The sequence below is a fragment of the Serinus canaria genome, chromosome Z, assembly GCF_022539315.1.
Source record: "Serinus canaria isolate serCan28SL12 chromosome Z, serCan2020, whole genome shotgun sequence".
Lineage (NCBI taxonomy): Eukaryota > Metazoa > Chordata > Aves > Passeriformes > Fringillidae > Serinus > Serinus canaria.
The window spans coordinates 8,926,095-8,948,633 of record NC_066343.1 but is presented as its reverse complement, the minus strand read 5'-3'; the positions used below and the strand labels follow the sequence as shown (position 1 = coordinate 8,948,633).

Here is a 22,539-nt window from a genome sequence, read left to right as displayed (position 1 = left end):
AAAGTCCCTTCCGTGCAGTGGGACTGGCAGGGAAAATCAAAAGTGTTTTCTGTTCCTTTCACATGAAGCTGGAGGCACAAGGGACATCAAGCACACAGGTGAGCAGCTCCAAGTTAATTGCAGGAGAGAAACTTCACCATCCCAGGAACCTGCAGTCCCTTTCATCAGCACTTGCTCTGTGCAGGCTATTAGGGTAGATGAGGCAGTTAAATGAAGTACCACAATTATCCACTGTTACCTGACACTTAAGTTTTGTCAGCTTTTGTAGGAAGCATTAATATCCCTCCCCTGGGACCCCCTGCCTGCAGAAACCTGCTTTTTTTTATGTGATGGGCTGCAGTCCCCAGAGAGTGAGAAGGCTGGAGTTGTTGTGAGGGATAGGAATGCTTATAAATGGAAGTGAAGAAGAGGAAATGGTGGAATGGGGGAGTTTCAGAGTTCTGTGCCTTGGCTGCCGTTTACAGCAATCACAATAAAAGCCACATTTTCCTCCTCCTGGAAAAGGCCTCTGTTGTACTTCAGTATGGGGAGAATGTTTCAAATTGACTTCTGTTCTCATTTTCTCTTGTTTCCAGCCTGTACATTACATAGTTCTCATTCTGCTGTGTTTTAACCTGGAGTCTAAATTTAATTCCAAAGACATTGTGGGCCGGGGGCTGTTCAGGTGGCACATGGGTGACTGCTGCTCTCCTGTAGATAATTCTTTTAAATAACAGAGCTAAACTGGATATATCTATCCTTTTCCTTCTGTAAGCCTCTCTGTATGAGCTGAGGAGGAAGCCAGTTTTTTATATATAGTGAAATATGGATTATTGCAACCACTAAGTGGTCACATTAATCTCTGGTGTTTTAGGCCGTCTTGGACGCAGTGCTGAGGTGAAGGTGACCCTGACAGGTCTGCACTCACAGACTCAGTCAGGGACCTTGGGAAAACAGGCTTGCTGTTGTTTTGGATCAGTGTAATGTGACCTGATTTATTTATATAAACAAGGGGGTTTATACCTGCTTTGCTTTTAACGGTTCCTTCACTGCAAAATGTGCATTTTTAGTGAAGATACATATACACATAATTCTCATTTAAAACCAGTCTGTTTCTATATGCAATCTGTGCATGTATAAAACTGTTTATGAAGGCAGTTTTTCATACCATATTCCTGGGTTTAGCTGATCTTTTTTTTCTTTTTTTTTTTTTTTTTAATGAAGTGCAATGAATAATTACATGGTGAAGCAGAAGTTTCAGCAATCATTCTTGCATCAGCTGAATTTTGAATCTTGTTCCTTGTATAACATAATGTATTTAAAAATACACTGTCAGTTGCTGTTTTCTGTGTGGGTGACCCAGTAGTCCATGGACCAGCCAGGTGGAATAGCTGTGCATGGATCACCATCCCTTCAGTGTCTGTGTGGGCACCACCTCCGAAAAAAAATCCGAATAATAATAAAGTAAGCAGAAGAAAAGGATTTTAAAGGTGTGCTTAAGAGCTGTAGGAGGTAGTTAACCCTGGAAGATTCAAGCTCTCATTATCACTGCTATGGATTTTCACACCACGGGGTGTAAAATAATTGGTTCCCTGAGGAGGAGCCACCTGAGACAGGTTCACCTGCTCTGCTGTGAGACTTGGGCACCAGCGAGTTTGGTCACGTTTGGAGCCAAGGTTTTTCCTGGCAGGGCTGTTTCTCTTTGCCCCGACCCTCACCAGCCCTGGGATGTGTGTTGGGCACTCTCAGGCTTGGTTTTCTTGGATCAAATTCCCAAAGAAAGGGAATTAAGGTTGGGGGGGGTGTGGGGTTTGGTTGTTTTTTGGTGTTTTGTGGTTTTTTTTTTGGTTTGTTTTTTTTTTTTTTTTTTTGTTTTTTTGTTTTTTTTTCCTCCCAAAAGGACATCCAAAAACCACATCCTTGGAGCCTTGCTCTGCCTCTGCTGTCTGTGGCAGAGGGATGGATGGATGGATGGATGGATGGATGGATGGATGGATGGATGGATGGATGGATGGATGGATGGATGGATGGATGGAAATTCCTTGAATTTTGTTACCCCCTAGGGTGGCCTGGGGGGCTTTTGTTGCTCATTGACTCTTCCCTATAACTCCTTATAGCAAATAATCACCAGCAGGAAAATGTGAGGTCTTCATAAGCACAGTGCCTAATTCTGGTTTAGCACTTAGAGGTGTTAACTCTCTGCTCAACAAGTTACATTTATCCAAAGATAGATATTCAGCTAGCATGAGAAAAATGAGATACTTTAGAGGGTAGCTTTCCATGAGTTCTAAATTTGTCCTATTTTTCTTCAAATGAACATGTACTTGTTAGGAAATTAAGTATTTATTCATCAGCACCTGCACACACAAGAAATACCACTGGTTTTAAAGCAATAAATTCAGGCTAGAGACTGTAAAGTGTGCATTGTGTTATGTGTTATGTACCACTAATTCCATTGATAATGGAGTAATGTTCAAATAAAACCCCTAAATGGGTGCCTCAGTAGGTTTTGTCTATGAAAATTGGCTGTCAGAATTACAGTGTTGTGAAGTCAGATGTTTTCACATTTTAGGACATAGGAATAATTTATGGAGCTCACTCTTAGAAAGAAGAGATGTATCCATGGTTGGTATCTTAGTAAATGGTTATTAAAGAGGAATTTCATGACAAGAAGGTCCAGACAAGAACATGCAAAGGAACAATTTTTCAGGCTCTGGAGAAGCTGAAAAACATTTTCATCATGAAGTAAATTCTGCAATTCAGGTCCCTCTGAAGTAAAATTTATCTTTTTGTGCATATGACTTTTCCAGTCAGCTACATATGGAGACAGAAATCCATTTTGAATTGTGAGGGAATTACTGAGGGGGTTTTGGTGTATTTTCCTTTCTGAAGTTGTGCATATATTGCCAGCATTGCTGAATCATTCCCAGGCGACCTGAGGATAACCCCAAACCAGGCTACTTTGCATTTCATAATCAAATTTTAGTCTTTCAGCTCACAGCATATTTATTCATTTGTTTCATAACTTGGAAAGGACGGAGAGATACAGAAAAACTTTCATCTTAATAATCACTATATTCCTAAAATGGAAAAGCACTTGACTCGTGTGGAGTGCTGGGCCATAAGAACTGGGATACAATACTCTGGCAATCTTAAAATCTTTGGAAAATAAAGTGGGTTTAACAATTAGATTAATTAAATGATTAAAAGACACTGTGCCAACCACTTAATTGCTAGGGGAAGTCGGGGTATGAGATAGTCTTGTCATACTAGTCCAATTAGCACAATTGTACCAACCATGAATTATGTGTAGAGCATGGAAAAAAATGGAAGAGTGTGTTGGGGAAGAAGGAGGAAAGGATGAGCAGCGATCATCCTCTTTGTGCAGCGTGGCGTGTCTTGAGCACAGGGAATATCTGGAATTCAAAAATGCAGCTGGAGACAGAACGTGTGGGGGCCGAAGCCTTCCCTGTGTGAGGAGGAGCATGTTCCTGGGGCAGGCAGGGGTCAAAGCCTGGTCTGCAGTGGCCCTTGCTGTGATCCCAGAGGGAAGCAGGAGGAGAGCAGCGCGGGAGCGTGCGGAGGATTCTGCGGCTGCCGAGCAAATCTGCCTCGGTCTCCAGGGAGTCTGGAGGAGGGGTGTAAGTGTCACTTCTGGAAAAGAAGTCATTTTGTTGAAATATCACTGCAACTCGGCTCCAGGCTTCAACAGCAGCAGCGTTTTGTGTCCTCAAGTGGCTTTTGTTGTTGGCAGCGTGGTGGTTCCTGCTGGGGCTGGCGGTGCTGCTGCAGCTCGGGAGGGTCCTGGGCTGGGACCCTCACCCTGCACACAGACACACCTGGCCGGGCAGCACAGGCCTGGGAACCCACCTCAAAGGAGTGCCCTCACCCTCACAGAAAACGGGCTGGAAGCATTGTTTGAAGTATTATTTCTGAATCTTCATGAAGAACTTCACCTGAATGGGCTGCCCAGGGAGGTGAGGAGTCACTGTCCCTGGAGGGGTTTAACAAAGCCAGGACGTGGCACTGGGTGCCAGGGTTTAGTGGGTGAGGAGGTGTTGGCCCATAGCTGGGACTTGATGGTCCCAAAGGTCTTTTCCAACCTGGCTCATGCTGTGATTCTGTGATTCTCCAGCTGGGGAAAGCTGGGTATTCTGCCTTTCCGTACAGGTCTGTTTTGTAAAAAAATAACCCAGAAGAATGGGCAGAAATTCAAAAGAATGTCATAGGTTTATTTCCAAATCTACACCACAAATTACTCTTGCACCTTTTTGTCAGTGAACAGTTCACTGATACCTATTCAGAGTACTGATTTTATTAACTTCCAGGCAATAATGAAAATTTCGTTTAAATAACTTTTCTTTAAAACCATAATTTTGAGAAAACCTTGTCTGGAAGTTATGTTCTAAGTAATCCAACAGAAAGAAAGGATGAAAATGCTGTCTTTTAACAGGAATTTGAAGTCCTTTTATTGACTGATAACAAAGCTTTCCTCAAAATTAATTTCTATTCCAACTCAGTAGCCAGTTTTTAGCACCGTAATGAAATTTTTCTGACTCAGCTAAGCAGGATGAAACCCCCAGACTGGGCACGGAGATACAAACTGTGATCCCACTTCAGATATTTGCTGGAGTCAGGTGGGTTTGGGGCTAGAATTATTTCATGGGGAAGAAGGATGGGGGAAGTCTCAGAGGACACCTTCATTATCATCACCATCATCATTAGCAACAGATCTGCTCTTCCCTAACTGACCACATCTGCTGGTCCAACCCATTTTGTGTTTCCAAGAAAAGGAATAAATGTGATTTTTTTTTTTTTCATCTGCTTTGATGGCATCACTATTTTTATTATTCTTTATTACCCACAAATAAGATGGAATGAAGAGAAGTAAAAAGGCAGAGTCCAGATGAAACCATAGGGAGCTGGGATTGGAGGAAGACGGAGAAGTTGTAAGGAATGACCTTCCACAGTTACAGTTCTTAGACTTGTGCAGTCATGTGAACGCCTTCCTGTTACACAACAGAAATTAAGCAGTTTAGACAAATATATATCAGTGGAGCTACGCCAGGGTTTAATTAGGTCTCATGATCCAGATCTTTCAAATTACCTGCCTCTTCCAGTGTGATGAATCCATCTTTTTTGGGCATGACCTTCCTATCTGTGTTGAGTAAATCAAGGCTGCTCAGTCTGGGGGTTTTGGCTTCTGGGTGTGCAGCCATGTTCAAGGCCATATGTAAAAGGCACAGGGACTTATCTAAAGTTTTTGAAATTGTATATATTTTGTTGTTTAGAGTGATGAGTAGTTTTATGTTCCATCTTGGAGAAAACAACGACGTTGCTAGTGGTTAATCAATGTCGTTCCTTTAATGCTTTTTATTTTGTGATGGTTGCAAATAGGGAAGGTCTGTTACAGGAACCAGCTGGTGTCTTAGGAGGACCTGGTAAATTACAAGTTGAAGTGTTTACAAAAGGAAATTCAGTATTTTTTTTATGGTACTGGCTGCAGTATGCCTGGCACTTCAAAGCTATCAATGACCAGAAATTAAACATGTGGTAAATATGACTGGAAGTAGTAATCATCCATCATTTGTCTTTCCAGAAAGAAAAAACAACGTACAACTATGTTTAAATTCCTTAATTCCCATAATTTCCTAAGTTAATGTACCGGATATTTTCCCCCTGTCCCCAGAAAAGAAAAGGAGAAAAGAAAAAAAAAACCAAGCCCAGCAATTGTTTAAGTTTTGACATTTTCAGTTTTTCCTTCTGACTGTGCTGCTCTCACCATTTCAAACGTGGTTGTGGTTTCCTGCATTGTCCTTCACATTCCACATTCACTGTTCAGTTTGTTTCATTACCTCAATACCAGAGCATATAAAAATATCCTGAGACCTTGATCCTTTCTGCTCTAGTTCAGCTGATTGTGTCTGTACCATCCGTGGCAGAATATCTTTGTCTGGAGATGCCATGTTTGGTTCTTGTATGAATATATGAAAACACTGTGTTCTAAATCATAACAGTAGAGTTAGGGCTGACGTGGAGGAGGGCGAGGGGAATGAGGGAATTGGGTGTCTAACACTTTTATTTGTAGGGTCCAGCTCCTCCCCTCCATCATCCAGTAGATTACATCATTTCCCGTTAGTGAGATTTGTTAAAAACAGAACTCTCCCCTGAGTGGACAAATTTAGTAACATGTGGTAAACTTCAGATAAAAAATAAGGAAGTTTTAGTGTAAGCAAAATACCTGAAATTGAATGTCTTGGTGAAGGAAAGAGCCAGGTGAGGATTTTTATAAAGTCAAGTAATTCCTTTGTAGCTTTTTTTGGTTTCAAGTGAAATTCTTTGCAAGCTTCCCTCATCAGCCACTTCTTGGGATGGCCTCAAAAAATGAGCATTGCAGGTTTATCTCTGGATTTTTATACCTCAGATACTATACTAGTGGAATAGCTAAATGATTTTACTTCACATTTTATTTACTTAGGGATTTCTTTATTATAAAATCCATCCCAAACCATAGGTAGTTTTATTAGTTACTATAATAATCTATTTTTGCAATGCCAAGAGTAGCTTGGGTAGAGAAGGAATGACCATAATAACTTTCTGTCAGGTACATAGATTTAATTAATAATTGTAAATTATTATAAATTCATTAGTATAAATTCATTATTTTAGCTACAAAAGCAAATACAGATTTCCATTTTTAAGGTGGTAAGCTACTGTACAAGGAGTTTATACCATCTAAATTTTCCGATTTCATCTTTTTATGAAAAGCAGAGAAAGCAATTTGCAAATATTTAAAATGTCAAACTAATGGAAGTATAAATGATGAACAACTTGTAAGGCATGCAAAAGGAGGCCATGGTTTGCTATGGGACTGTGGAAAAAGAATGAATAATTCATCAGGATAGAATAAATAAGAATATTTCCATGCAGCAGTTGCAGGTTTGTTTATTGATCTACCTGGTAGAAGTTCTTTAAAGATTCATTATTTAGCACAAGCTAGAAAATGTAATATACCCAAAACACTGAAAATACTTTATTTCTGGCTTTGGGATTTCATTGCCCATCAGGGAAGAAAATCCCAAACAAACATGAAAACAGAAAAAAAGCCCCAGTGTATTGCATAATGAAGGGTGGAAATGGAGGTTTCTGTAACACCTGGGAGTGTAACAGCAGAATTCTTAGGGTTATGGCCCTGCTGCTGTGGCCTCGCAGACTCGGAGCCCTCCCTCCCTCCCTGCCTCCTCTCACAGGGGCAGGGCAGGGGCTTTGCACAGGTGCTGTGACCTGGGAGGGCCATCAAGCCTCAGGCACTGAACATCCTCTAAATCCCCTAAAAATCAAACGCAGCACATCCAGTCCCTCCCTGCCAGTTCCTGGTGATTCACCAGGAACGCGGCTGGGTTCCTCTGGTGTCAGTGCCAGGGGAGATGCAGAAACAGGGGAAAAACCCCACCTCTGTGAGACAATTATGAAAATGTTATTTTTAGGTCTATTTCTTACAAAGCCTTTTTAGACCAGCAAATGGCTAACAGTTATAACTTTAATCCTTTTCTTCCTTTGTTCTGGAATAGTCATTATTTCTCCCTTCCCCTCTATTTTTAAACTAAATTTGCTGGGGTTTTTTTTAAGGATAATTTTCAAAGTGGGTAAAAGCATGAACTCTCCACAGCAGGGTGCTGTATCCCTGTGGGAGCTCTTCATCCCAAGGGGCTGTTCCCTCCCCTGTGAGCCCAAGGACTGGCAGGGGACACATGCCATGGCCAGTGGCACATGCCATGCCCAGTGAGGTGGCCTCGTGAGGGCACTGGGGGATGATGGTGCTGTAATAAACCCAGCAGTGCCCCTTTAATGGGCTGCTCCTCCTTGGTCAGCCACTGCAGCTTGGGCTCTTGGGGCATTTGGAGATGCTCAGGCTTTTAACATCATTGATTTTCTCCATCAGTGGTGCTGCTCTTGTCATCCTTCATCCAGAAAACCTGTACCTGTATTAGTGGTTCCAACGTGTTCCACTCAGACTGTGCCTCTCATCAGTTTATTGCACATTGATGCTTAAAGAGCTCATATTTCCTTAAAGAAACCCCAAGCAGCAAGAAACCAACTGTGTTTTTTCCTGTTTTCCTTTAGAAATGGAAATGATACAAAAATAATTATTTGACATGAGTGGCAGCGGCTGGCAGGGCACCACCTTTTTTGGCCACGGCTGCTCTGGCTGGTCTGGCTGCTTTGTGGTGGCCTCTCTGCAGGATTTGTGGTTATAATTCCAAAGTATTTACTGGATCCAGCTCACCTGGCTGGCTTTCCCTGTCAGCTGCAATTCTACAGTGTTTTAGCACTGATCCTTGCATAGATAATACCCTTTATTAGATGGTTTTTTCATGATTCAAAGCCTTGCGCTCATTTTGAAATCCAGCAGTTTTTTTGCAGACTTTATATTTCAGGGATACATTCCAGACTTTTCCAAAGAAAATTGAGCTTGGATGCTAAATATGTTACTGCTAGTTGTTTAGAACTTTAATTCTAAAACACAGCTTAATCCATGAAGAAATCTGTGGTGATTAACTGAATGTTTCCTTTCTGCTTGGTTGAAAAAAGGTCATCCGTCCTTTTGTGCCAGTCTTCAGATCTTTCCAGCATTACTCCATCCTTTCCTAGGTATGGTGCCAAACACCTGGAAATGCAATTTCCAGATCTTCATCTTTAGGGTATAGAGTGTGAGGGCACAATAAATAGAGTGATAATTTAATATCTGTGTGTTTTGCAGAGCAGGCTTTGGCAGGTCATTAGTAACCTGCCAGTGGCTCTGGGAGCATTCTGTGTGCTCCAGTACTTCCACACAAGATTTTGAGCATTTATAGGTGATTCAGCCTCATGCCATACAGAAACACATCGTAGGAAGGAAGAATGCTAGAAATTAAAAGTAATTGAGGTTCCAACACATGACAACAGAAGCAGTTTGGCTTCTCTTTTCCGTGACAATCTCCTGCATGTAAATTACCAGGTCCAATATTCTTTACTCGCTTATTCCAGCTGAAGGATTTGCAAAGGTAACTAATTTCATCCTCTGATTCACTCCTTAGAAATCCCTTTTTTCTCTTCCCTTCCAAAACGTAACCTGAATTCTTCTAATTTGTCATGGTGGTTATTTTTGGGGTTGGTAAAATCTTGAGCATTACCAGCAGAATCATGAGCATCCCTTCTTGTACTGTTTATAACAGAGCCCTGTTTTGAAGCTTGTTGTTGTTCTGGAAAAATATTACAGGCTGCTGAAATTATCTTTGAAGTGCTTAGAAATTGCTGATAAAATGCATAAATTACTTTCTTTATGCTCTGTATATATCCTTGTGCATGTGTGAGACCGTTCATACACATAAGACAAGAAGTATGCAAGTTACATTCACATTGGTGCATGTAGAGGCACTCAGATACAACATTTTTCAAAATCATTCAGATTTTGCCTAATTGGCCTGTGCAATCTCTGGCACCCTTTCCCTCAAAAAAACATTTGTTATTTCAACAAATCATGGTATTTGTATAGACAAAAGGCTAAACAATTTTAATTTACCTTCAGATGAAACAATGGCATAATGACATATCCAGAGAATTACTTTCTGCACTTTGGTCAGGTTTGGGGTTTTTTGGGGGGGGTTTAATGCCTACCATGCAATGACAAAGGTTTATTCTCCCTTTGTTCTTTTCAGAGTGCTGCAGCAGCTCCCAGCCCAGTGCTAGGAAACATTCCCCCAGGAGATGGCATGCCAGTAGGTCCAGTACCACCGGGGTTTTTTCAGGTATTCAGAAAAAAAAATTATGATTACAGGAATTCTAGGATAGACAATCCTCTGTAATACTGTTTGCAAGTCTGTAGAAAAGGTCCTGTTCTGAACTGTGTCTCACTGTGTGGTGCAATATTTGAGAGTTTATTTTTAAACAGAAGTGGACAGGTGGGAAGGAAGGGACCTGACTGACAAGTATTTAATTTATGAAACAGTACAGCACAGAACACGAAATGGTGCCAGGCTTTTAGCAGAGATCAAAAAATGCTTGAGTGCAATATTAAAATAATTTCTTATGATAATAAACATAACATTCCATGGAGAATTTAAAGTCAGAACATTGTTGGTTGTGTTCAGCTCTGTGCTAAAGCCACAGGCCAGATTCCTGAGGGATTCTGTGGGAATTCAGCCTGGGCAATGCACACCATCCCAGTGAGCACTGCCCTGCACCTTGAAGATCTCAACACCACTGCCTAGAAAACATAAGTCAGGGATTTAGACCATGTGCTGCTTCTGTTCAGGTTTGTCCTGCATGGAGGTGCACGCCCATTTAGCACTTTGGGATGCGATGGTGGAACAAATGACATTGCAGTGCAAGCCCAGTGGTGTTTGTGACCTGAGGCTGCCCCGCTCCCAGGCTGGGCTTACATCTCCTCCTCACCAAAACTCAGTTGTTTCCCTCCACACTGGCAAACTGAGGCTTGATTTGTAATACATGAATGAAAAGGCACTTGGAAGTGAAGTGGAAAATATCTGGCTGCTGCCAGTCACAAAATTCTCAGGAGCTGGCAGAACTCATTAATTAATTTATTTCTGCTTTTAGTGCTTTGAGCAGCTGGTTAGGTAGGCTCTTTTGCACATAATTTTGGTCTTAATTTTTAGATTATATCAATATTTCACTTTTTTGTTTTTTACTTTAGCCTCCCACTTCAGTTGTGATGTCAGAGGAATTAACTTTTTTTGTTATTGTCTTTGATGACTACTAAGATGGGGAAGGGGCACAGCTAGGACAAGTGTGTGAAGTACAGAGGAGAGAGTAACTATTTTAAAGGTTTTGCAGAAGGAGGATGTGGGAGTTTTGTTTTTAGAAGTGTGAATAGACTTCTAGCCCCTCCAGATCTTTGAAGATGTAAGAAAGACAATCTGATAGAAAGTTGAGTGCGGGTAAAGTCTCATTGTATGCCAGTATCTGTCTTGAGTCTGACTTGAAGCCACAACATCATCCTGCTCTTTTTACAAGGCCTGAGAGTGAAAAGGAACATTTTCCATGACATTATTAATTCTTGCTGTAGCTGTGTGCTTAAGAATGCTTAAGTTTGGAAATCAGGTGTGGTAGTGGGTGCGTTGATGTGTTTGGGAGCAGTCCCAGCAAGGGGAGCTAAGCCAAAATGCAGAGGGTTCCATCCCAGTGCGAGCCTGAAGTGTGTGAGGCTGTGAGTGCAGACAGCCCTGCTGCTGCTGCTGCTGTGGGTGTTGTCAGGCAGCACTTGGTGCCAGGCTCTGAAACCTTCATCAGAGCTCAGCCTCACCAAGGTCAGCTCGCCGCAGGACAAGGAAATGTGCTGGCTGACAGAGCCTGCATGTGTGAAACTTGGAAATGGAGGGGCATCATCTGCTGCTCTGAAAGGCAGGTGAAATCACAGGCAAGAAAGGGAAACTCATGGTGAAAACCCCCTCCTTCCTTCACGGCTGCTGCTGTTCTGCTAGACCTTTACCTGGACAGGCTGTTTCTGCATCCTCCCCTGCAATTGCTGTGATCCCAGAGTAAAACAAACCAGAGAGAACAGGCTCATCTGTCTTGGTCTGCGAGCTGGCAACCCTCATTCTGTGGAGCTGAGACCTGCCCCTCACTCCTGCAATATGATGGCAAACAATTCGTTCTCCAGAGTCAGTCCACATGGGCAGAGAAGGAGAGAGGTGCTTGTGTCTATATTTAGTGCACTCAGACTTTGCTCCATAAAGGCCTCGTAACATTTTAATTCCTTTAGCCTGAAATGTATCTGGAAGGTCACCCTGGAATGATAAGGGTGCCTGTTGTTGCTTTCAGGAGTTGTTTGGGTTGGGCTGAGCTGAAGCTGCTGACAGCCAGCACCTGCCAGCTCTGCTTGCAGAAACTCAGGGGTCACAGATGATTTGAATTTCTTCCCTCTTGCACTCATGTTTTGGGTGGGCACTGAGCGCTCACAGGGATGTAAGCAAGGTGGGATCATTGCTGCTGCAGTGAGTTCTTGGCAGAGCAGGGGAATGTCGCAGTCCAGGGGGGAAATGTGCTGGGAATGAAGAAACAACAGCAGGAGTCAATTTTGGCCGGCACTGCTGACCTCTGACATGATTTTTGAGACGTTTATTTTCCATAGAAGAAAATGAATATATTTTATATTTAAAAAATAATGCAGTCTGCTAGTGTAGCACGTGGAGGTAGGGAAATACAGGAGAAGTCTTTCTCAGTATGTGGTAAAACTCTGCTCTTTGTAAAATGAGGTTTTCTCATGCAGGTAGACCATTAGCACTGATGTTAATTAGCAACCTGTGGCACTTCATGCCTGCACCACAGAGGCAGAGGTTCTGCAGCCAGCAGCTGAATTTGTCTTACATCCCTCTGTAGCTGCACTTTAATACTTCAGTTTAGGTGAGGGGTGATGGTCACTGCAGTGCTGACTGTCCAGAATAATGGCACAGTGGTGGGGTTGTACACTGCTATTGTCATCAAATAAATGAGGTTTTGAGGTTTTGCTTGTAGGATTTCCCATTTTCAATAGAAATTGTTTGCAGTGTCAAAAGTGAAATTTCAAAAGTCAGTATTTATGTGGAGTTAGCATGTGCCTCAGTTCCCTCCAGTGGTCTGCTTGTGTTTAAATGTAGCTTTAAGTTCATGTACATGCTTTTTGTTTTCATCCTCTCTCAGTCTCAGCAGCAGTGGGACTCTGGAAGTAACTGTGTGAAACAGATGCTGAGCCTGCTCTCGGTTCATGAGGAGCAACAACTGAATGTGTGGGGCACAAGAGTTCTGCCATACAGGACTCCTTAACTCCAAGTAGTATCACCCAAACACCTGCTTTGGGCAACAGAAGGAATGAAACCATACTAGATAGCATAGAGCCGAGATGAATTTATTTATACATGTTTGAAGTGCCCAACCAGCCCCAGCCTGAGTCTGGAAATACCTCATACTTATCCAGCTCTCCCGTCTATAACATCCTGGACATGGAGGTAAAGTGTGAGGAAGGCACTTAGTTACTGTGGTAAAAAGATAAAATCATCTGGGACATTTTCTGAGTAATTTTTAGACCTTTTTAATCGATGTAATTTGTTAGTTTCTTCATATGGCCAGTCATGGATATCAGCATGACCTGCTCTTTGTCCCTGGCTCTGAAGCCCTCTCTGCCCCTGACATAGCAACTGAGCAGCTGAAAGACTGAATAAGATCTTAATAAATAATTACCTTTGGGTCTAATGTTAGTGGATGTATATAATGTCAGCAGCCACAGCTTTACACAAGGCTCTTACAAACTCATTTACAGTCAGTTAAATCTTCCACTTGTGTCAAAGAGTTTCAGGTCGTAGAATTCAGAGACTTTCAGGTTTCCACATCCAGTCTTGCAGGTGCAGCTGCTGCTCTTCAGGTACTGAGGACCATTTCCATCCTGCTCTTCACTGATATTTTAAGGCAGCTAAACAATTTGAGAGATGCTACATTTGTGTTTTTGCAGACCATTTATTTGATCCTTGTGGACGATGTTAGTAAGCAAATGAGCAGAGGGCAGAGGGAAATTTGGGAGCCTGTGTTCATTGAGGTGTTTGGAGCTTTTAAACAGAATGTAAACTATTGATTTCACAGGATTTTATTTGCCTTTTAGATAAATTTCCAGTTTTAGCACTCCTAAATGCAGAGTTTAAAACAGAGCAGCATAGAATGTTATGGAAGGTACCTTAAAGCCACTCCTATTGCAAACCCAGCTGTGGGCAGGGGCACTTTCCATTGGTTCTCCAAGTTACTGGCGCCCAGCATTGCCCAGGGTCTGACCCTGCCTGCTGCTTTTGCTCTGCTACAGGAGAAACCCTTGAATGTATGTTTAATTAAACCCCAGCTGTCCTCTGCTCCTCGATCCCCTGGCAGTCCAAAGGTTTGGCTGTGTGAGGAGTGTGAGTGGCTTTAGAGGCACTCACCTGAGACCCTGATGGGACTTGTAGGGCAAGCAGGTTGTTCTGCAGTTGACAGTTCATTTGTTTAATTTGGTAATTCTGTTAAAAGTCAAACTCTAACACTTGTCTGTACCTTTTCACACGAGTGAAGCGCCCTTTCTTTTAAACACATTACTTTTTTTCAGCACATTTGTTAAAATCTCTCTTTTAAAGAGATTAAAGAGATCTTTTTTTTAAATCTTCCAGTTCAATTTACCACTAAACATTATTTCCGTGGTGCCTGTGTTTTCTAAAGGGCTTTTCAAGTGGTTGGCTTCGTTCACCAACTTCAGATCACCAGATAAACTTGGAATGGCATGGGAGAGAAGTGTCGACACCATGTTTGAAATACAAATGTTACATATTCCTCTTATATAAAGGGAAAAAAAAATAAAAACCAGCCTGAACCCAGCCCTGCCAAGTACTGTGAGCCTGTCTTGCCATCTAGTGGCAGATGCTCGTGCTCGTTTTACCTCAGTCCATGCTATTCTCAAGTATTATTTTTAGCCTTGTTTGCCATAGTAGAGCTGACCTAATGCTTCAGGAGAGCATTATTACAGTAAGGCACATGAGCAGAAAGGACTTTACTTCCCTGCCTGGCATTAGTATTTAAGATATAAATATATATTGCAAGTAGTAAAGTTAGGCAGGAAAATACATATAAATGTGTATAAACATATAAAAACCATTTATATTGGTTATGTATGAATATATCACAAATATATATCTACCATATGTAAATAAATATAAATCAAAGTTTATTACTTAGTTAAGTGAGAATAAGCAAAGCCAGCAAATTAAAAAGTAGTAACATGCATCTCCTGCGTTTTGAAACAGAAATGGTGAACTACTTACACATGAAAAGAAAATGGATTTGTAAGGTGCAGTGTAAGGCTGTAAAATATCTCTGCAATGTACAATTTTAGTTCATGGTTAATATTGACCATATTTACAGTAAAGTCATGCCATGAAACATTGTTAAAAAATAGAGTTTGTATTCCAGACCCAATAAATGCAGGGTTTGGTTACAGCAAGTAAAGGAAGGACTCCCCCAGCACCTCTTTAAAGCCATTTTGGAGTGATTTATCCACTGGAGTTGTTATTTGTGCAGGGAATGAGGAATCCCTGTCACAGCTGGAGCCAGAGGATGTGCTGTGGCTCAGCCTGGTGTGTGCAGAACCAGCACCTGTATCTCTGTCAGACTAAAAACTTTTTGTTTCTTTTTGAGTCCCTTGGAACTCTTGCAGCTCTCCTCCTAATGCTCACCCAGTCTCCTGGTTTTCCAGAGTTTTTCCATATTTTGTCTCCTCCCTTCCAGCAGCCACAGCTCATTATCTGCCCCAGAATCCATCACCCACCTCCCAGTGCTGATCCTCCTCCTGCCTTCCCCATTTCTGCAGCGTTCCCTTTTCTGTAACACTGAGGTAGCTACAGACTGTAACAGAAGGGCAGAATTAGCTGGATTGGGCACAGGGTCACAGCCAGCCTCATTCCAGTGGAGCAGGTGGGGCAATTGCAGGGGAAGGAGTGAAAAGTTAAAGATTCTGAGCAGGGCAGATGCAGGGAAGTGCCAGAGAACTGTCCTGGGCTGTGAAAAGATGGTGATGGGAGAATGGAACATCACCAGGGCTGCACGTGCAGCTTGGGAGCAGAGACAGCAGCTTTGGTAGCCTGGAGAAACTTTGAAAATAAGAATTTTAAGGGGGTCTTTTCCCCTCTGAGTTCATATAATTTCAGTTGGTAGGAAGAACTTTATTGTATTTATGGAATGTCCATACACCCACCCCAGTGGAGCAGTCTGGGAATACTCAAAATTATAAAATTATAGGTCTGATTCTTTGCAGAATTAGCGTATGTGCATTTTTGTCCTCAGCAGTATCACTCTGCATTTTAAAATACTCAGTTTTTTAAAATTGGTTTGAGTTACTACACTACGTGAGAGGGTATTATCATCTAGAAAGATCTGTCAGTAGTTTGTGGTTTTCTCCTGTTTGGGTTCCTTTCCCTAAATACCAGCAATAAAGTCAACTGCTAAAAAGTAAAGTTATCCAGGATGTGCTGCCCTCAATACTCCCACCCTGCACTTGTGGCAATGCTTTCACTGCCCATAACTATGGGAACAAATTTAAAATGCTCAGCTTGAGGAGTTAATCAGCTGTTCCAAAGAATCAGCTGTGTACCAAAATCAGGTTTTCAATCTGGGGAAAATGCTTTCAGTCATCTGTCTGGATGATGTCTAAGTTCTAAAAATGAACAGATTTTTATTTTGAGGGCTTTTAAGGTGATCTGGGATGTTTTGGCTTGTCATGTATGAAATATTCTGTTTTCCCTTCTATCAGCATTTAATAACATTAATATAAAAACTATTTACCCGATATAAAATTCATCTAAGTAATAATAATTCCTATAAATAATCTTATGAAATTTGAATGTATTTTAAAAATTCCTCTGGTATCACATGCAGAATTTAGCAGCTTTCTCTCACAGTTATCAACTCTTGGGCTTCAGATGTTTATGTTCCCCACAAAGTGACACAGATATAATAACAGTGCACTTCCTACAGATCATCTGAAAGCAGACCTGGCTTGCAGCATCTCAGACACATGTTTAGCTGGGGACCAAACATTTTGTTTGTGGCTTTTCTAATTGGTTTTGTTTGTTTCTTTCTTTCTTTTAAGCATGGAATTGGTTTTTTACCTTTTTCCACACCAAACAAGGTGTGTGTTGCAGTGTCCTTCTATCTTGGCCAGGGATAAACATTAAATTTATATTTTAAAAGTATTGCTGTAACTTGGAATTCTGGATGTGGAAGGAGCTCTTCAATTTAGTGAAAAAAAAATTGCTCTTATTCTGAATTAAATCAGGTCTCTTACTGTTGCTATTTATAAGTTGTCAGTCTGCTCTTAGAAAATCGTAAATGCAGGAATTATTTTTTGGGGATCTTTTTCTGAAGCACAGTAAAGAACTTGCTCATGGAAATGGATTTTGTCATCAGGAAAGGCCAGAGAGATAGAGAGAAACCCTCTCTCACTGCTGAGAATAACACGTTTTTATGTAAAATATCATAGTTAAAATCAGCTGGTTTGGTTTGCACTGGCACACTGCAAGACGTGCAGTGTGCAACACAAATTTCATCCCTAAAATATTTCAGAAATAAATAATTTTGGGTTTAGTCCTGGTTAAAACTAAAATGTGTTAATGAAGAGTGTCCTGAAACTTGAGTGATTGTTACTGCTGAGAGAGATGCCACCAAAAAATCACAGAGGAAACTAAAAAGTAAAAAGCAATGAAATGAAAAATGAATTGCAGGGTAACTTGGATAAATTAAATTCACACATATTTACTGGTTCCCAGTGGTCCAAGGAGGAGGGAAATCCCCCCTTGGTTTGGGAATGGGAGATGTAGGTGTAAAACACCTCTGGAGCGTTTCCTAAAACACTGGAGTCTTAAAGAGCTATAATAACATATTATTTACCCTTATAGGAAAATGAAATAAAAATGGCCAGCAGTCTTATTTTTTATCATTTGGATACTAATAATCATAGCAATAAGTGATGCCCAACCTTTTAGTCTGGAGTAGAGTTTAAACACAATAAAGGTGAATAATAATTGTATTTTACACAGAATGTGTGACTTGGCTACTGATTTTTAAACAGAGAGGAGAACAAAGATTTTTGGATTCTTTCGCTTGTGATCATTTAGAACTTTTGAATGGATAGATGAAGATGGGGTCAATTTCAGAATTACCAGAGGAAATGCCACCTTGTCTCTTGCAGCTTGAACTGTTTTCCAGTACTTGCACCTCAAGTAGCAGCACAATTAATTTAAGATCACTTGTAGTGTGTACAAATAAGGTCTGTGGTTCCATTTTCAGCTGCTAGGATAAGTGGTGTTTATGTTTGTGCTGTAGGTGGCTGAGTTGTAAAAATCAATTATTGCCATTTCTTCTCCGCACCAAGTGTGAAGCTGTGTCTCACCATGTGATTTTTAATTTGTGGTCAATATATTTACAGTCAATTTAGTCTCAATAGGAATTTAAATATTCAGAATCACTTCTCTGGGCTGTGGGTTATTGTAAATTTTACAAATTTATGTGAGACAAAATGTGATTGATAAATGCAAAGGTATGAGGAAAAACAGGATAAAAATGTCAGTGCAAGAAACCTGTATCTGGGAAGGAAGTAAATCACACTGCCAGCTTTTGGAAGGGAAGTAAGATTAAAGAAACAATAGATTTATTGCAGTATGTCATGCTTAGTAGAACATCACTCTCTGAATGCCTTCATTCACCACTATTAGGTGGAAGTGAAAACTGATCCACATCATATTTGAGAGTCTCCTGAACAACTGAAGAAGAGAGTAAAAACATCCCAGCCTCCACGCCTTCATGGCATCAGCTTCCTGCTGGATGCTTCCAGTAAAATCACATTTTCTGGCACCAAAATGTGGGCAGTGAGGGCATTGTGCTTCACATTGCTTTCTCAAACGCTTTCCCACGGACAAACTTATTTTCTGTTGTGTTGAGAACCAAGAAAAATAGGATTTTAGAAGGTTTTGATGTTGCAGAGCACACGCACCCCCCAGACCTGCTTTAAACACACAGGTTATGAGATACCCTTTGCTGTCCTTGTACACAGATGGATTATTCTTGAGCAGAGAGATAACAAAAAAGTGCCACAGCTTCTGGCACCATCATTCAGGTGCCTGAACTTGCCTTTCTTTAAAGTACTTTTAGCAATTCAACACGAAATGTTGCTGTAAGAGCAGGAAGCTTATTAAATTTAAGATTTCACACCCTGATTTCATTTTGTGTCATCTCTATTATTCTAGTATTCTAATACTTTCTTCCTTTTAGGTTTTTGACTTTTTATTTTAACCTTCACTCTAGGGTGGTAGATGCAAATATTCCGCAGTGACTACACAAATATTTTTTCTTTCTGGCTTTTTATCCACTCAGTTTAGTAGAAGTTTCTTCTTCCTTTGCTCTCAGCTGCAGGATTGGCAGCCTTCAGGATACATCTTGTGATGCCAAATTAGTGAATTTCATGCCTGAGGGTAGGAATTACAATATATTGCTGCCAGCAGATATTGGTGGCACCTCCACTCTCAGCAGTGGCTTAGGTCTGGCTTGCTTGCCTGTTTCTTTGTTTTATTCATTTCTGGGGGGTTTTTTGGTTGGTTATTTGGGTTTGGTTGGGATTTGTTTTAAATTCGGGGGTTTTCCCCTTTGTTTTTGTGGTTGCTTGTTGGTTTCTGTCTCATTTTTAAGTTTTAGTTTTGAGGGATTTTGCAGGAGGTTTGGTTTGGTTTGTGTAGGTTTGGTTTTTAAGTGGGTTGAGTCTTTTATGTGTCCTTTGGTTTGTTTTTTTCCTGTTTTTTTTTTGTGTTGTTTGTTTGGTTGTTTGGGTTTTGTTGTGTTTGGGTTTTTTTTTGGTTTTTTTTTTGTCTGGTTGGGAGTTTTTATTTGGGTTTTTGAAGGGTTTGTTTGGTTTTTTTGAGGGTTTGTCTTTTGGGGGTTTTGTTTTGTTTGTTGTTATTGTTGTTCATTTGTTTGTTTCCTTGCTTGTTTTGGAGTGTTTTCTTCTGCTTTTCCTGACACCTTATCTTGTCTGCCAGTTCTTGAACTCCATTGGAGAAGTTGATCTTAGTCCCTCTGTCTTCTTCCTAGCCCACAGCTGAAATTGCCTGCTGCATTATTGAGTATTTTTCAAGCTTAACTCCAGAACAAATAGAGTCTGTCTTCCTGAAAATTCAGTGTGAGCGTCCATGTTGAGTGCATTTTATATGCTGAATTTTGAGTTACACAAGGCTGGGGCAATAGGCAGAAATGTCAAAGTGTTCAGCATGCAAACATCTTCTTTCCACCTTCAGAAGCAAGATCTGAGTGACCAGTTCAGGGTCTGTGGGCACTGCTTTAATTTAGTGCCAGTGTTCTGAGCCCCGTGAGTTCAGGAGAAGGGGAAGGAGAAGATGCCAAGAGTCAGGGAGAGAAGGATGCCTGCTGTAAGAAGTGCAGGCCCAGAGTGGTTCCTCCCTAATGGACATGCCAGCAACTCCTAATAAAAAAAAAAAAAAAGGAGGAAATTAAAGTAAAACTAACTCAGAGACTAATGCCAGGTGTTCTGGAAATGACAGGGAAGTGGTGAATAAATACACGGCACAAAGTTTCTGCTGCTTGAGTTTGTGTCTTTCAGAATCCAGTGCTCAATAATGTGTGTGGAGACTTTAAACCCACTCCACTGTCATGAAAAGCTGAGAGAATTTAATATATTTTCATTAAAATGTTGGACACAAATTCTTTGTTGCCTTGAAACCTCTTGGTAGAACCTTTTTGTGGACAAATAATACATACAATACACAATACAATATATACAATACATTGGTAGTGGAGAGGGAGAAGTTCAGTCATTGACAGAAAAATGAGAGTATTTAAGTTTGTACTGGTAACATTTTTTTGGAAAGCCAAACCATAGGAACTACCTGAAATCTGCTTGTCACTGATTGCAGCTCCACCTGGGTGTGAGGGCAATATATAGAAACATGAATATGTACAGTATGCAATATTTGTAGCCTTGGAAGGAGTAGTTTTTTTATTAGTATTGCATGTTAGTCGGCTGTTTCTGCTCTTTAGATATGGCTGAATTCAGAGACAATTCAGGTTTCCCCTTTTTTGAGCTGCACAGCTGTAACTACAGTTGAGTTTCATTTGCTGGAGGAGACAAGTCAAACCCAGGGTCCTCACTGGAGTGGCTGCACTCGGTTCACCTCTGTGGAAATGGTTGAAATTCTAATTTCCTGTCAGTTCTACTGTTTCAGAGGGCCTCGTCACATGCACAGCCCTTTCTCTTTCTTATCAGAGGTTCTCACCATCAGAAAATGCACAAAGGAGCCTCCCACTTCTACAGCACATCATTTCAAGTATCTTTTTATTAATCTATTCACAATTGTTATTGGACTTTCTTCTCCAGTTTGTAAACCCTCTGTACTTTAAATTGCTTTCTAGCACTACTTTGAGTGTGTGTTTATGTAGGTTACATTATTTCAGCTTTCATCTGATTCCAGGATGTGAAAGGTTTCATTAATTTATTGATGTAAGATCATAGGAAAAATTCCAGTAGTAATTATTGGTGAAATAATTGCAGTTTCTCTGCTAGCTATTGCTACTCTCAATCAGTCTTTTTGTGCCTGTGCTCAGACACAGCATACTTTTATCTCTTCACTTTCTTCTGGAGCTGTAGGTACTCCTGCTTGCCAAAGCCATCCTCTTCATCTTCTGTTTAGTCAGATATTTGTGCCTTTTCCCTGTAGATTTGCCACTAATCTTTTTATATTTCTAGGCTATTGCCACACTTTGGGGTGGAATGAGCTGAGAAGTTAAGTGTTTTTGCTGCCAAGTACCACCTGATTATCTGGGGGCCTGGCCTTGTCTGTGGGCCATGAGGTAGCTGAGGGGTAGCCAAGAGCCAGCAGAACCTCTCAAGGTGTGGATGGTGTGCCAGATTTGGGTTTAAAGTGAGGGGTGAGAGAGGAGATCCAGTGTGTGAGCAGGGAGGCATGGCAGGAACACAGCACTGAATCGACATGGTGACTGAAACCAGAAAAATTCTAAATATTTGCATCATGAACTGGGAATCTGTGCCCCCACAGGTTAAATTTTGTGTTGCTTTTCATTGTATTATGAAGAAGGGAATGAAAAGTGTTTGTGAATTATTTTGATCTTCCTTACCTCTGAACTCTCCCAGCAACACTTTCGTTTTATCTTCCAAGGTTCCACCTTTCCTCCTTCTCCTGTGGAAAGTATAGATGTCTCATTTTGGTTTATTCTTCACTATTAATGCATTAGTTTTTTATATTCTGCACTTAAAAGTGCTGAAACAAATTGTTAAATAATTTATCCTGATGGATGGGTTGGCTGAGAATCTCTGAATTTCTGCAATACTGCTAAACCTTGTGGAAAAATGTCCAGAGCTCTCTGAGGGAGTGTTCAGGCTGGATGGGTGTGAGCGTGGCAGTGCCACAGGGTGGGATGGATGGATGGGTTTCAGGATGAGCAGGATGATTCAGCAGTGTTCCCTCTCTCCCTGCAGCCTTTCATGTCCCCCCGGTACCCTGGAGGCCCAAGGCCACCTCTCAGAATACCCAACCAGGTAAGGCTGGTCCCTGCTGCTCTGCTGGCCCGGGGGGAGGGTCTGTCCCTCTGCTGCTCACTTCTGTGTCAGAGGCTTCTCTCCCTGCCCATCTCTGGGGCACTTACCAATTATATTTATTCCACAGTGAATGTGGGGATTATTGGTGAGACAGAGGTCGCATGAAGTGCTCTGTGGCCCCCAAAGACACTCTGGCAACTTTCTAAAAGCACTGAATTCCCCATTTTCTCTCATCTCCATCTAAGGATGTGCAATGCCAGCAAGACAAGGATGAGTAATGAGCTGCTGTTCGTCAGCAGGGACCTTTTCTGGCCCATCTGTGAGAAGAGGGTTCTGGAAGTAGAGAACATTCGTGTTTTCAAGTTCTCCATAGTGCAGAAAGAGGAGGAGAAAGAGTTGTCAGCAGATGAAAAGTTAAAGACAAGCAGACAGGAAAACATCAGTGGAGCTCTGAGAGG

The 22,539-nt window shown here is 41.3% G+C and overlaps 1 protein-coding gene across 4 annotated transcripts in view; it reads left to right on the top strand.

Annotated features, from left to right (window-relative positions):
* The window catches only part of SSBP2 (single stranded DNA binding protein 2), a 135,749-nt gene that overhangs the window by 81,482 nt on the left and 31,728 nt on the right, over nucleotides 1–22,539 (top strand). For 2 of the 4 annotated variants that reach the window (XM_030237598.2, XM_030237599.2), the window contains exons 5-6: nucleotides 9,678–9,767; nucleotides 22,022–22,081. In XM_030237598.2, the coding sequence (XP_030093458.1) occupies nucleotides 9,678–9,767; nucleotides 22,022–22,081 (150 nt within the window). The remainder of the gene's footprint in view (nucleotides 1–9,677; nucleotides 9,768–22,021; nucleotides 22,082–22,539) is intronic. The other 2 variants (XM_030237600.2, XM_030237601.2) reach the window with 1 other exon arrangement.